The sequence below is a fragment of the Aythya marila genome (assembly GCF_965140915.1).
Source record: "Aythya marila genome assembly, chromosome: 1".
Lineage (NCBI taxonomy): Eukaryota > Metazoa > Chordata > Aves > Anseriformes > Anatidae > Aythya > Aythya marila.
This window is the reverse complement of record NC_139042.1, coordinates 24,720,553-24,735,581: the sequence shown is the minus strand read 5'-3', so window position 1 is coordinate 24,735,581 and position 15,029 is coordinate 24,720,553. Positions and strand designations below refer to the sequence as shown.

Below are 15,029 nucleotides of genomic sequence, written 5' to 3'. Positions count from 1 at the left end.
AATACTACTGAAGGGTATGTAGACAGAAATAAAAGAAAAACCATGATTAAAGGGTCTTTATGGTGCATAAATCACAGAGCAATTACACAAAAACAAGAAAGTAGAACAGCTTCACTACCATATGCCAGATTTATTCTGAAGGCTAACAAGCCCGTTTTTGATTCTAATTGAACCTTAATCAAAAAATATGGAAATAATTGCATGTAATATTGAAGATGAAACTTTTCTCAATAATTATATATCAACAAACTTTTTCAGACAATTATTCAGTGAATAATGCACAAAGCATATGAATTTCAAAAGTTAAAAAATGTCACTATAAATATGAAATTCTGATTGAGAAATTTGCATATTGTTTGTTCTGGAACATGTGGCTTTTATTTATTTTTATTTATTTCAGAAAAGAATGCTATTATTTCCCATTTACAGACAACAATTCCTGTAATCTGAGTTTTTGGAAGAGCAATGCGAATATTAACAAGATGCACCTTCCAAAGAGATGCCTTAACTTCCTTGATCTCAGCGAAAACTTAAGAACCTTGGCAGTTTGCCTAAAGATTTCAGCACATTCAGGAGATCAAGCCTTAGGCATCATGAGTCTCTTAAGCTCATGACAAGGAATGATGTTCAGCTGGGAAAGAAATAGTTCTCCAATCCTACAGACGCTTTGACATTACAGAGTATTTCCACATTCTGCACTGGGAGACAATATGAATTTTTAGTTTGTAGAAAATGACTTAAAGAAAGAGAAAGACACATCCCAGACAACACACTGATGATTAAGTCATCGGCTTCTGGCCAAATCAAGCCAAACAGAGATCTGAACCCAAGGCACCATATTATGTGAATTTCTTGTCTGTCCTCTCTCTTATATTTATTTTTCTTTGATTTTGAATAGAAATTCAAACTGAATCTAAAAAAAAAAAAAAATGGAAACATCACTTCTGGTGATTCACTCTCAAGAACAGTTTTACTGTCTAAACAGACATTACTAAACAAATAAATAAAAATAAGGCAGCAGGAAATTTCACCCCACCTCAGTCAAGTACACATAAATACCATTTTCTCCATCAGTGAAATACGAATACTTTTATAGCACAGGATCTGACAATTACCAGCCTCATCTCTGACCATAGGTTGATTTGATATTGATGAGAGAATAAATAATGACTGTAGTTGTCCATAGTATGTGAAAACCTCTAGAACTGAATCTTGGTTGGTCTTCTAAAAATATAGATCATCCATAATTTTGGAAACAGAGGAATAATCATTCTAATGAATGGAAGTAATTTGGAAAGTGCAAAGTAGGTTTTGATGAGCATTACTGATAAGCAATGAAGTAAAATGCATATACATTCATATAAATGGCCAGTGAGAAGTTATGTAAACAAAAATATTTTTTATTTAGTAAACACAAAGCCTGGTCAAATTTACTTCCGTATCTTGCATTCCAGCCACAGCAAGGATGATCATTATTGCATACAGTTATAAAACCTGACTGAAAACTAGACTTTGAAGGTTTGGTCCACTTGGAAGGTGCTTATTTCCTTTAAAGATCACAAAATATAATTTAGAATATTTTTACTTCTATTCTACAATAACAGGCCATACATTAAGTAAAGGGTATTATTTCTCAAACTACCCTAACAAAATGGAAAACCTAGAGTTTCTTGACAGGAATAATGTTTTAGTATTGACCCATATAATAATATAATGTATATAGTATAATAATCATAGAATTTACAAGTTATTTTAATAAAATTACCTGGCTTGTGGCAAACCATAGCTGGTTCCTACTCCAACACGTGGTAAGCTGTACACGACTTTTTTCACTGTTGCTTGGTCAGGAAAATTAAACATAACAGAAGCTAAATGAAAAAGAGAGAATACAGAGTAGTAAACCATCTTCAGAATTCTTTATCGTCACCACCAGGTATTAAAACACTTTTTGGATTTTATTTGGGAAGAGAAGTCAGTCCCACTTTTATCCTCTTGGGTGTTCAAGTTAGAACAGATACTCCAGGCATACACCATACCTATAGCATTAGCTGGTTAACATCTTTTACTAATTCTCCATGGTTTGCATAAGGCCTGATTGAGGTATACCTCAGAGGAACTATAGCTTATCTATAACTTAGCTTATCTATAACTTAGCCCATATAATCTCTTATCAGGCTGGGAAGCCATTCAATAGTTTGCATAGTATTTGGTGCATTAAAACACATAGAACCAGAAATAGTTTAATTCCCTCTCCAGTTGATGTAAAAGCTTACATCAAAGTTCTTCAGGGCAAAAGACTACTGACTCACCTCACCAACCACTCAACTCTAATTTTAAGTAGCATATTTTCATACACAAAACTGAGTGGATACATTTACTGATCTGGTCCTTTTTATTTTAATTCAGTTTTAATTAGAAAAGGAAATTTCCTTCCCAGGACACTAGCAGAACATTGTAATTTGGATTTTTTTTTTCTTTTACTCAATGGCATCTGTTAGAAAACATTATAATATACTAGCTGTACTAAATTTCAACAAAGAAAGCCATTACATGTGTAAATTCTAATGGACATATCTGGGAGACTCCACTTATAGGAAAAAATGAATTAATGCCACTTATCACCAGCTGTGAACCAAGAGCTGAGAAAGTGAGATCTCTGGTGGGCAAGAAACACTACATTTCATGTAGACAGGCATAAATGAAGAACAAACCTGTAATGAACCTATGTAACATCCACATAGGTATGTATGATTAAGAAAGCCTCACTAACACCAGGAAATCCCATGTGGCAACAAAACCACAAAAGAGTAGTGCCAATTCATGAGCTCATGGACTATACCTTCAGGTAAGCATACAGGACAGTTATGGTATTTATCTCCTATACATGGGAAACTATCCCCTTTATTTCTATCCATCTTCTGTAAGCTGCCCAGCTGACACCTATTTCTCCTCTCTGACAATTTAAGAGACCTTATAGTCCTAACTTGGTTTCTCTGAGTTGTGCCTAAGATGAAAGTCTGGAGGAGGTACTGTAAATACCCTTCACAGTAGTCTGGGCTCTGAGTAAGGAACTCATATCATTTGAAATATATGCATTTATGTAAGCTACATTTTTTTTAATGGATTTTTATGCTAATTAATAATAGTGGAAATTTAAAATTGAATATCAAAATTTAATTCCTAATTTAAAAAACATAATTGCTAATTAAATAAGCAGTTAAAAATTAACCATTTACTCAAATGCGTTTTTTTGTTGTTGGTGGTGGTTTTTTTGTTTGTTTTTTTTTTTGGAAAAACTTCTGTGCTTGTAGATGTTACACTAAAATATTTATTAAAAAAATTAGGAAAGGGGGCAGATAGGAAAAGCAAAGGAAAATGTTTAATATCCTATTAAACATTTGAAGAATTTATCCATCACAATGATCTGCCTTTATAAATACATCTTACTGCTGCACAGAAAACAGTGAGATTGATTTATGTGATTGATTATAACATGATATACACAATTGAACAAAAACATAATAACCACTTTACCAAAGGATGTACAGAGTTTAAATTCTGAGATTAATGCTATGCAAAATACCAACTGGAACTTTCTTATGCAACAAAATAAAGACATACTTCTGTTTGCCATAAACACTTCCAAAGCTGTGTTTTGGAGAAGATAACGTCTTGAAAAAACAGCCCGAATCTCGCTGAACATCCATTTTCCATGAAGGCCTTCTGTATAGGCAAGGACCTTTAAAGAAATTAAAGGGTGACAGTTATTGGCAGAAGTTTTTCATGACAATAAACACAGTTAAGTTGTGCCCATCAGCAAAGTACAAGTAAGTTAACTGTATTTCTTTATAACTTAAAAACCATAAGGTAAAATATGAACTTGAAAGGTCTTAAAAATGCAATGAGGCATAGCTGTTAGAAAAATATCAGGAAGAGCAATAACCTGATACTCCTAAGATGTATTCCTCCTGAGTCACATTAACTTTTTTCCTCAAAAAAACACCAAACTTTACTAGCAAGCACAGGATAATGGACACAGTTGCAATTATGCTTAGCTGTCTTTTCTTCTAACAGTGCACATGATAGAGTTGTCAGTTATATACTGGGTAACAAACTTACTTCTAAGGTTAGCTTGTGCTAAGTACAACCAAAACAATATATTCTGCTACTGATATCCATTCCAGACTCATAAGTTAGAACTCTCTATATTCCATTAATAAATACAGAAAATAGCTAGAACAATATGTCAAAGAAGTAATGTTTCTAAAACTAAGTACATTTGATATCCCAAGCCATGAAGAAAACTAAACAATTTTGTATTTTTGCATTTTAACTAAATGTGAAAGTATTTTAAAACAAAATAATTAAAAATCAGCATTGCTTTTGCAGTTTGTCAGTTTCTTAACTGAATGTACCGATCCAGTATTAGATATTAAAACATTCAAATTATTTTTCACTCCTTCTTCGCTGTTCTGGATGTCCAGGAAAACAGACAAAAATACACAATTTAATTAGGTATCACCTTTATTAACCTCATCTGTGACTCATCATTACAGCAGCAGTATCTGGTGTAAAACAAATCTTCCCCCATCATCTAGAAGGCTGCATTTAGCCCTCCACTTCTGCTCAGGTGGGCTTTGCAGACACCTGAGATCCTGACACACTTCTTCCTATGAGTACTAATTTTTGGAGGGGGGCCCCCCCAGCACTCCACCCAATTGCATTTCCCAGGTTCTGTAGACTGTGCATTCCCCTAGGTTGCAGTTAAGAGTAAAATTCCTGGTAAAATAAAGAAATACAGTGGACACTGTCACTAAAGGGAAAGGCAACAGGAAGGTTTGACTGGATTTAATTTCTCTGTTCTCCATTATGTGCACAGAAACTTTTAGCATACCAGCTTGCAGTGCTTTAGTCATTCATTTGAGGCCTTTACTTTCTGTAACCATGACCTCCCCCCAGCTTCTGAACAGGGAGATGTTAGGGAGACCATATGTTGCTGCAGTCACTTATCTTTCGTGCTTTCATGAGGCCATAGAATTTGTATTCCATCAGTTTTTCACTGATGTATCTTCAAGTTGGTAACATCTTCATAAATGAAAAAGCTAATTTAAGTTTGTACATATTACATTAAAAGAGATCCATGGATATTTATCAAAATTTTGTCCTCCACAGCTTTTTTCTCAAAACCATGATGAGTCTATTTCAGAGATGATAGTAACAATGGCAACAAACCAAATATGCTTTGGCACACTGAAAAGTATTCAAATGTTTGTTCTGTCTTAGACAGAAGCTAGTGAGAGGAACATGGTGAGCCCCCTGTACTGTCTACATAAGAAGACTTGGAGCTATATTGTGTGAGCTCTTCCATTCACCTCAGCTCTCCAAACTAACTAAACAAAGCCTTGAAAGGAAGGAGCTTGATTTCTTTGGAGGTCCTGAGATGCATGTAAGAGACTATATGCTCCCTCCATGCAGTCATGGGCTAGCTGTTGTATTACTACATCATATGCTAAATTCTTGCAATGGGAAATTAACCTTCATGTTAAAACTCTGAACATCATTTTCACTTTAAACTTTATTGAGTTCAGCTTCTAGACACTGGATTTCATGACACCTTTGTCTATGAGATTAGAGAGAACCCTAAAATTAGATATCTTTTCCTTGTGTAGGTGATTACAGACTGATCTCTAGTTACTGTTTAGCTTTCTCTTTGACAAGCTAAATAAACCAAAATTTCTTTCAGTCTTTCACTGAGATCAGATATGGGATACAGCTGCAACTGTGTATGTGAAATTCAGATGATTAAGTACAAGTATAAAGAGAGTACATCCTTCTTCGTATGTATTCTGCTGATGATACATAATTTTTGTTAGTACAATCTCTCTTAAGATACTAATAGGAAATAGGGAGGAAAACACTTAAGTTTCAAAAGACTAAGTGATGAGAACAGTCTCTCATAGAGGAGTCTGAAATGTACATAACTGTAACCAGATCTATAGCAGCAGCAGATTTGCCAAAGAATTATCTCCTTGACAAGACAACCTGTTTGAGGAATACACTTTTTATTTCAAAATTGTTCCTAGTTATCCTACTATTTTCTAAGGAAAAAAAAAAAAAAAAAAAAAAAAACATGTAATACTGACTACTTCCTTTATATTAACATTCTACACCATTCACAATAATACATTTACAATGTCTTGATATGAACCAGAGCTAAGTTATTATAGATCAACACTATCAACATGTTATATGCTGATCATACACTGATTGCCTTTCTGTTCTTTCTCTTCTGTACAAGTATAAAACAACCATAACTTCATAGATGTACATTTACACACACACACAACCCATCCCTGCCCCCATCCCCTCAAATGAATGACTTAAGATAGCATTCCAGTTGAGCCTAAAGCAGTAGAAAGGGTAGGAAATCAGAGGAAAGGAGGGAGGCTATAATTCAATTATTGTCCTCAATTACACTCTTCTTAACTGTCTCTTAGTCCTACAAATATAAGATTATCATATTGATAACAAATCATTTACTTTATTTCAGTAATTTTGTTGTATTTTCCTGTCAAAGATACACTACCATTTTTGTCATCTTCCAAAACATTAATCTAACCCTACATTCACATGATGCATTAATCCTTCTGTTATTAGGTATTAGGACCTAAAGTTTTTTGAAACTGTCTGCAGGATTCTTTCCTGTTATTATAAAAACAAAGATTTCTTCACTCAGAGGGTGGGGAGGCACTGGAACAGGTTGCCCAGAGAGATTGTAGATGCCTGGAGGTGTTTATGACCAGGCTGGATGAGGCCCTTAGCAACCTGATCTAGTGGGTAGTGGGTGGCATCCCTGCCTATGGCAGGGGGGTAGGAGCTTGATGATCTTTGAGGTCCCTTCCAACTTAGGCCATTCTATGATTCTGTGATAAAGTTATTACCCTCTTTTGAATTTGAATCCTTTAAAGGGAATTGTACTCTCTCTCTCTTTTTTTTTTCTTTTTTTTTTTTTTCAGGATTATTTAGGACATAATTTTGCTTTCTCATATCATACATATGAGGGCCTGGCTATTTTATATTTCTTACAAACCACATATACTGTGTATTTCTTTATTGAGAAAGAAATTGAAATATCCACTTTGTTTACCAAAGGCATAGAAATTATTACCCAGCTATTTGAAGCCACAATTTTTGTGTGCTCTATCCAATATTTTGATGTTGTTTATATTTGAAGTCAGTGCTCTTTGTTTTGATAGTTTTATGATTTTGTCTCCTAAAAAACAGTTGTGAAGATTTTTTGTCCTATCATGCATTAACGTCTCAAACTTTATGATTAAGCACAGAATTGTAGATAGGTACCTCTTCTTAATGAAATGAAAAACAACCAACCACATCTACACTGGAATTGAGCAAATTTTCATTTAGAATATAAGATGTAATTACTTGGTTTAAAGCTTATTTCTCCTTTTAAAAACCTCTAATTTACGCAGAAATATTAGTATATTTTAAAGATAATAAAAAGTCCACTGGCCAGACAATAGATTGAGAATAAAATATTGCTAGGATGCACTCCAGTTAAAATAAAACTGTGACTCTAACAGCACAAGTTAACACTGTTAACTAACAGCTGAATTTTGAAGTATTACACTAACCAGAACATGAGAAATACCAGTTTCCATTCTGCTAGTATCAGCTGATAGATCATTCCCACAGGAAAACACTTTCATATTGAGGTGTATTAGGTGTATTTTTGCAGCTTTATGCTGTATTTGGTATCTCACAGCACCAGTCACAGCAACACAGTTCTGGCCCTTTTCTTTTGATTACCATTTTTGGAGTTGAAATAATCACAAAATCATGTATTCTAAGTTGCTTACTTCATAGTAAGAAAGTTCACTTCCCTGGCCTTTTGTAAAGAATTGTTGCTTATTGCTCAATATTTCTTTCCTTTTTTTTTTTTTTTTTTTTTTTTTTTTAAATAGCCCTATTGGGTGTTGGGTGATTCATTAATGCCTCTGCCTGTTAATTTAAGTTACTGTTTTCAATGGGAATTGATCATTTATCTTTTAGAGCCAAGTTTCTGGTTCAGGGTATTTTAATTATAACCCAATTCCTCAATGAAAGTGCACATTGTCCTCAGCTGATACTTGTAACATTTGCCAACCTTTGCATTGACGAAAGAGCTCTGGCATGCCCTTAGTTTAGATATCAAAATCAGATCTATCTGTTACCTGGCAACACTGGGTATTGTCTTTGCCATGTGGTATTTATTTAATTTTCTTTTTCCTCTGGAGATGCAAAAAAAAAATAAAAAATAAAGAATTTACCCTTTTCCCTCCTTGTAAGTTTACCCCTCCTATTTCTTCAACTTTAATCTTTAAATTTCAACAAATATTAGCTCTGCATTTGCAAAGATTTTCCTTGACTGAGCAAGGGATGCTAAGTGGGATACTGTTGCATCCTGGTAGCCCAACCCAATGCAACCTTTCATGTTTTTATTTGATTCAAAGGCCTGCGGACATATGCTTTAAAGCACTTCATTCACAATCTGCCCCCTGATAAGTCCAGTAACCCAATAATTTATTAATTTCTCTCTCTTTTCCAGTATATAAATGTTTTAAGTTAGGTGTTCAGAGCTGTAGTTTTCAGCTAACTCAGCACATCTTCCTCAACACTGGCAATTATAGCTACAACTAATTCATTTATGCAGACTATGCTGTACCTCGTTTGTTTGTTTGTTAACAAAGCTTGAGAAGTTGGTTTTCTTCCAATACAAAATAAGCTCTTGTCATCCCCATATGTACTGGATTTATAGTTTGAAAAGAGTTTTTGTTAGTATTTCATTCTTCACTCATCATCAACAACTCTTGGAAGAGAGATTACCTGCAGAAGCCAACTATGACTATCTATCTCATGTGTCCCAAACTTGAGCAGAAACCAAAAAGAAATCCTAGTTCATTTCAATTGCACATCATTCCCCACACCTATGCTATCAAAAAGACCAAAAGCAAAGCATCCAATTTTTTCCCTTAAAAAAAAGACTGAGGAAAAGGAAATGGGGATGGAGATGGAAGAATGGAAGGGCTGAGATTGTTTGGAAGAAGGGAGAAAGGAATATACTTAAATTTTCTGCCTTGGTTTTCCAGGATGAGGGAAAAACAAATTATCGCAAAAAATTCAGGGAAAACAAACAAACAAACAAACAAAAACACTTTCATGGTTCCCCTATTATAGTTCTGTACAAAAGTGTAGGGACAATCACATTTTTATCTTCTCTTGATTTCTGGAAAAAGGAAAAACTGTCTTTCATACTATCTTACCATCAATTTTGAAGAGGAAGAGAAATAGAGTCCACTGGCTTTTTCATTATATATATATGCTAAGAATACACTAGATGGAAACAGACTCTTTTCAGTGGTGCCCAGTGACAGAACTAGAGGCAACTGGCACAGACTGAAGCACAGGAAGTTCCATTTGAATATGAGAGGGCACTTTACTGTGAGGGTGACAGAGCACTGGGACAGGTTGCCCAGAGTGGTTTTGTAGTCTCTTCTGGAGATATTCAAAACCCACTTGGATGCCATCCTGCACAATGTGCTCTAGGTGTTCCTGCTTGGCAAGGGGTTGGACCAGATGATCTCCAAAGGCCTTTCCAACCTCAGTGATTCTGTGATAAGGGTACCTTACTGTGTTAGCAAGAAGCCCATATACTTACTTTACTATAATATGGTCTCCCAGGTCTTTCTCACTGCCTTCCCCATTCCTGTCCCTAGGCTTCCAGGTAATGAGCTTGGATATGGTTTCTCATGACAGACTTTCTGTGAATTCAGTTACCATGAAGGGAAGAGGTAGCTCTCTGTAATCTGCCTTGTCAAATGAATATTTAATTTTCCCTAAAGTTGAGAAAGTGTTTTTGTTTGTCTGTTTTTATAATGAAATTCTATTGTTAACTAAAAAAAAAAAAAAAGTTTTTTTTTTTTAGTCTGACACTACCCTACCCTACCGTAAGAACAACAAAATATAGTTGTAATAGCCATGAACTGTCAAAAAGGTTTCTGATTATGTCTTTTTCCTCCCTATCATCTGGTGGAAACTATATTTTCTACTTTCTGTATAAAGTGAGCTATCAGGTCTTTAGTACTTAAGAAAAAATGCTAAAATACAAATTTATATATGGATAGGCAGGAAAGATGCAAAAGAAAGGAAGAAAAACCAACTATAATTGTAGGAGAATCTGCTACCCTTCATTCTATTTATTTTTCAGGCATAAAGCAGTTAAGTTCATAATAACCATATCATAACAGCCTGATAATCATAAACTTAATGGAACTTATCTAGCACATTCCCCAAATCCATGTGTTACTGGATGTGTCCCATTTTACAACCTCAGCACTTAAAAAGTAGATATGTGCCAGTAAAATGTGGAGTAATTCACAAAACAAACCACAGTGAATAGATATTTCATCATAGACCTGTCTAGAGCTACCTGCAAAAGCACGCTTATGCACCTGATTCAGTTACATGAGGCATTCATAAAACAGGTTAGCATTATTGTGTGCTTCTAGAAGTTACAAACAAAAGAAAACAATTACTGAAAATCATACTCTCCTCTACTGTTAGGCATTTGGATTGCCCTCTTTCAAGTGCTTGCTGCTTCAAAGAAACTGCAAAATTCTGAATGGCAGACTGCACGATTGCTTGTTGTATTCTAAACACAGACTGAAATGAGAGACACTAATGGCATGGAACCAGTCTCATAGAGTTTATGAAATACTATACTGAGTAAGCAGCATACCATTTAAAAATATTTAGTGAAGTACTGAATAAGATAAAACTTAAGATTTTGCAGGAAAGATATGCATACAGTGTAACAAGGGGTATGACCTGTCCAGACGTGTAAATGTATAAAGAAAAAAAATACATCTATTAAGCAATTTGAAAAACAGGTAAGTTCAAATGATGATGCAGCATGCAGTTGTTTTTGTGAAATGGGAAACTGAAAATGTAAATAAATGGAAAATGAATTTAATACCCTGATGTATTTAATATCCTAATGTTTCACTGACTTTTAAATGTTTTTTCATATACCCTTGTAGCCTCTGTAAGATCATCCTGTCTAGTCACATTAAACACTTCTGCACCAATGTGCCATACTTCCATTTTTTCTTAGCATGCTCCTTAGCCTAGTAATACTTTCTCAATTTCTCCTTATATTTATCTCTCTACCCCCCCTTCTAATGGCATACTTATGTGCAAAATATTTCTTTATTTGTAACCCTTAAAAGCTTTACTCCAAACAGTTCTTATGATACTATGTTCTGCAGGATGAGCTGAGCACTTATGTGCCATTATAATTTCTCAGTCCACATCAATTTTAAAAATCTTTTTCAGACTTTTTTTTTTTAAATAAATATTGGCACTCTTGCTTCATTTTTCTCTTCCTCTTCAGGGATCTAAAAAATGCAGATATTATTTTTGTGGTTTTGGGCTTTACTTCCTTGCCAATTTTTCTCGGATTATACTTCTACTTCCAATGTTTTTCTAAGCTTTCAAGAGGCCCCTTTTCTTGAAAGATGAGGTTCTGTTCACCCCAACTTTTTATATATTTGATTTCTATGGTCAGCATACTGCTTTAGTATCCATTAAAACAATGTCCACTCAGCTGACAGTAACTGATGCTCTTATTCCCACATTCATTTTCAATCATCTGAAAAATTATTTGAAGTTAGCCCATTTTCAAGCCATTTTCCTCTTTTCAGTGGTAAGATTTTTTTACATGTTTTTATTTTGTGTTCTAGGAAACTAATGGAAAAGATGTGGGGATTTCTTGAGAAGCAGCAGCAGTAAGGTCAATGGAGTAAAAAATCCCCTGCCCTTAGGTATGGAAATACTGTTGCTAAATGTTAACATTCTGATCGAAATAATCCAAAGACAATATTTTAAGTATTCTAAATGCATTATTTCTAACTGTTCTGCTTCTGTGAAACACAAATGCATGGTTTTAAATATAAGAGTAATTGCTACTGACATGGGAAGATATTACCTTTGTCAACACAGCATTCTGAAATAACAATTTTTATCATTCATTTTATGGGTATTAACATGTCTGTGTACTTTTGCATGGTTTCCTTTCTTCACTATGTAGACTGTCAATTTAGAAAACTCCTGGAATGCTGGCTATGGACTGCAATTCTTCAGAAGAATATCATCAAGAAGATATAGCAGATTTAGACTTTACTACCTTAGAAAAGGTAGATGGAGGCATTTGTAAGCTCTATTTTCAAACTAAATTCCAACAATTACTGTTTTCAGCAGAAGTTGCAGTTGATTTAAGAATTCTAAAAGCAGGAATAAAACCAACCATGCTAGCTGGGCCAACAACATACATGAAGAAGCAGAGGATAAATATATTCTCATGGAATAGAAAGACGTATTGGAGCACAGCCCAACTCAAAAGACAAAGGTTGTGGAAAAAAATATAGGGGCAAAATACAAAGTAGAGAAGCACAATTAATTCTCATTATTAATGGGACTGAAGCAGATTGTGCCTCTCACCTCACAAGCTTTAAAATGATTTTGTGTTGACTTTGGCAACAATGGGAAATTAGACTTAACTCTAGTGAGAAAACTTAAGAGAACTGCTGTTTCCATTTGGAGTCTATATACAGTGCTTTGAGATTAATCCACACAGGCTGGTGGTGATCTCAGTATTTACACTTAAACTGCTCTGAGCAGTTCTGCCTCAGCATCATATACTGTGAAATACTTTTTTTTTTTTTTTTTCCAAGTAGAACTGTGCAAATTACATTTTTGGTTGAGTGGACAAGCCAAAAAATAACACATAAAATTGATATGATCTGAGCAAAAACACCGAACTTTTTTTCAAGATTATAAATGAAAAGCTTGTTTTTCTGTCAAATGGTTCATTTTGGACCTCCTTAGCAAAAGTAAACAATAGAAAGAAAGCACTTGTCCTTTTCACAGATCCAGGGAGAAAGCAATGTTGATAAAACGCCTATAACTGGTAACAGAAGTTGTACATTTATTCATTGAAAAGTCACTTGACAGAAAAATTCAGATTTATTTAACTTGAAATATTGGTGGATTTGACAGCATTTTTCACAGTATCAGCTGAAGAAATTTGCAGGACTAGATTTAAACACCAGTGTGAAAACAAAAAAGTCCTCTGTTGCTTAAAGTGAAAAGTTGGGATAGGTGTTCATATTCAGCTTCCTTCTATCTTAAAGGCATTTGAACCCGAATCACACCCTTCCTGAACAGTGCTGCCTGCTCGAGCTCACTGCTGTGCTGGATATGAGCATCTCACAGCTGGAAGAGTGGTCCAGGATGATCATCATACAAGTGAGCAGGGAGGAAGTCAGCTGCCTCAGCTGTTACTGCTCCAAGGAAAGGCAGCAGCAAGCAGCTCCTGGCAAGCTCCTACACACATATCACTGATCAGAGAAGCTCCCTGATTCCTGCCACATTCCTGCAGGGACTGCGATGCAAGCATTGCTTGTTGGTCATAACTTGCCAACATACTAGCAACCTGCTCCAGAGTGCCTGCAGAAGCTATTCAGCAGCTACTTCTTGCCTTTGTGCAAGGCATTAGTGGTCCTGGTGTACTATTTTTAGGCTGTAAGATGCTCCACTGTGACCAGACTGGCTTTTGGCTGCCACTGGCACTTGTAGACACTGTGGAGTAGATAGTGCTGCTCTGAGTTTGGCAAAATCCATCCAAGAAGCAGTCATTGACCACTTGGGGCAGCAACAGCTTCTGCTGCCCACTGAGTTCTCAAAGAAATTGGAACTGCTGCCTCATGGAAGAAAATTTGTACCTTTCCTCTGTACAGGCAAACTCATGCAGTGGTCAGCATGTTCCCATCGACACAGTACAGCACTGTCTCATACCACCAATCACTCAGATGATGCTAATTTCATCTGCATTATCCAACAGATTTCTGTCATTTCCCTACCGTGCTAGCTTGAACTTGGCCTCTTCCAGGGCCTACCTAGAAGCAGTAGGAGTTGGCAGGGAGAAAACATTTTTGGATGGTTGGAGGAGGCACTGAAACAGTTTGAGGCATGCTAGCATGAGACAGGAGTCCTTATTTATTGATGTGGGACTACAGACTAGAAAAAGTGTTGAGAAGGTAAAATGATCACCCCATATTCAGTTATTTTAGTATATATTCATTCACTGTGGAATGCTCCTTTATGACTTACACTCCCCTTCCCCAAAATCAAATGGGCAAATACACAAAACTGAACCACAAAATCAGCCAAGCTCTTTTGTAGCTGTGTTTCAAGTGAAAAATATTTTCTTTTCCCCATAAAGGCCAGACTGGATGGGGCCTTGGCATCCCTGCCTATTGCAGGGGGGTTGGAGTTAGATGATCGTTAAGGTCCCTTCCAACCCAAGCTGTTCTATGGTATGATTAAGGAAAAAAAAACAACAGTCAGTGATGCCCAGGCCACCAACCTGGGAGCCTACATTCAGACAGTTTAACCAGACAGCTTGAAGTCTATTCCCACCAACTGGCCTGGGGCTATGTGAGTTGCCTCATGGGAAACACTAGATACAGGTCATGATGTTGAGGTGGTTTGAATCCAGGACTCATTCTCTGTAGTTGATGTTCGACTTTCTAAATAACAATTAGAGAAGTGAATAAAAATGCAAAGAGAAAACTCCATTCCCTTCAAAAATAGACAAGAAATGAAACAAGTCTCCCCAGTTTCTGTGTGAGTTGAGTTATTGGTAAGAACCTCACATTCTTTAACATTCTAAAATTGTTCCTTCTGGTGCTAACTCCATCCTTGTGTATTAGTTTTTTGCCTTGTACTGAAGGTGAGTCAATCATTTAAGATTCAGAAAAACAAGCAAACAAAACAAAACAAACAAACAAAAACAACAGGAATAGTTTGAGGAATAAAGAACACATGGTATCCAAAAACATGTAATATGTTCTTTCCCAAGAATAAAGACATCATAAAATCCTCAGGGTCTTTTTTCACAGAACTTGCATACC

General features: G+C 35.5%; 1 protein-coding gene across 7 annotated transcripts in view; it reads right to left on the bottom strand.

The window, feature by feature from the left end:
- The window catches only part of NBEA (neurobeachin), a gene marked incomplete at its 5' end in the record, with an annotated part of 512,607 nt that overhangs the window by 99,475 nt on the left and 398,103 nt on the right, over positions 1-15,029 (bottom strand). For all 7 annotated transcript variants that reach the window (XM_082765401.1, XM_082765407.1, XM_082765402.1 and 4 more), the window contains 2 exons: positions 1,766-1,868; positions 3,622-3,739. In XM_082765401.1, coding sequence (XP_082621527.1) covers positions 1,766-1,868; positions 3,622-3,739 — 221 coding nt within the window. The remainder of the gene's footprint in view (positions 1-1,765; positions 1,869-3,621; positions 3,740-15,029) is intronic.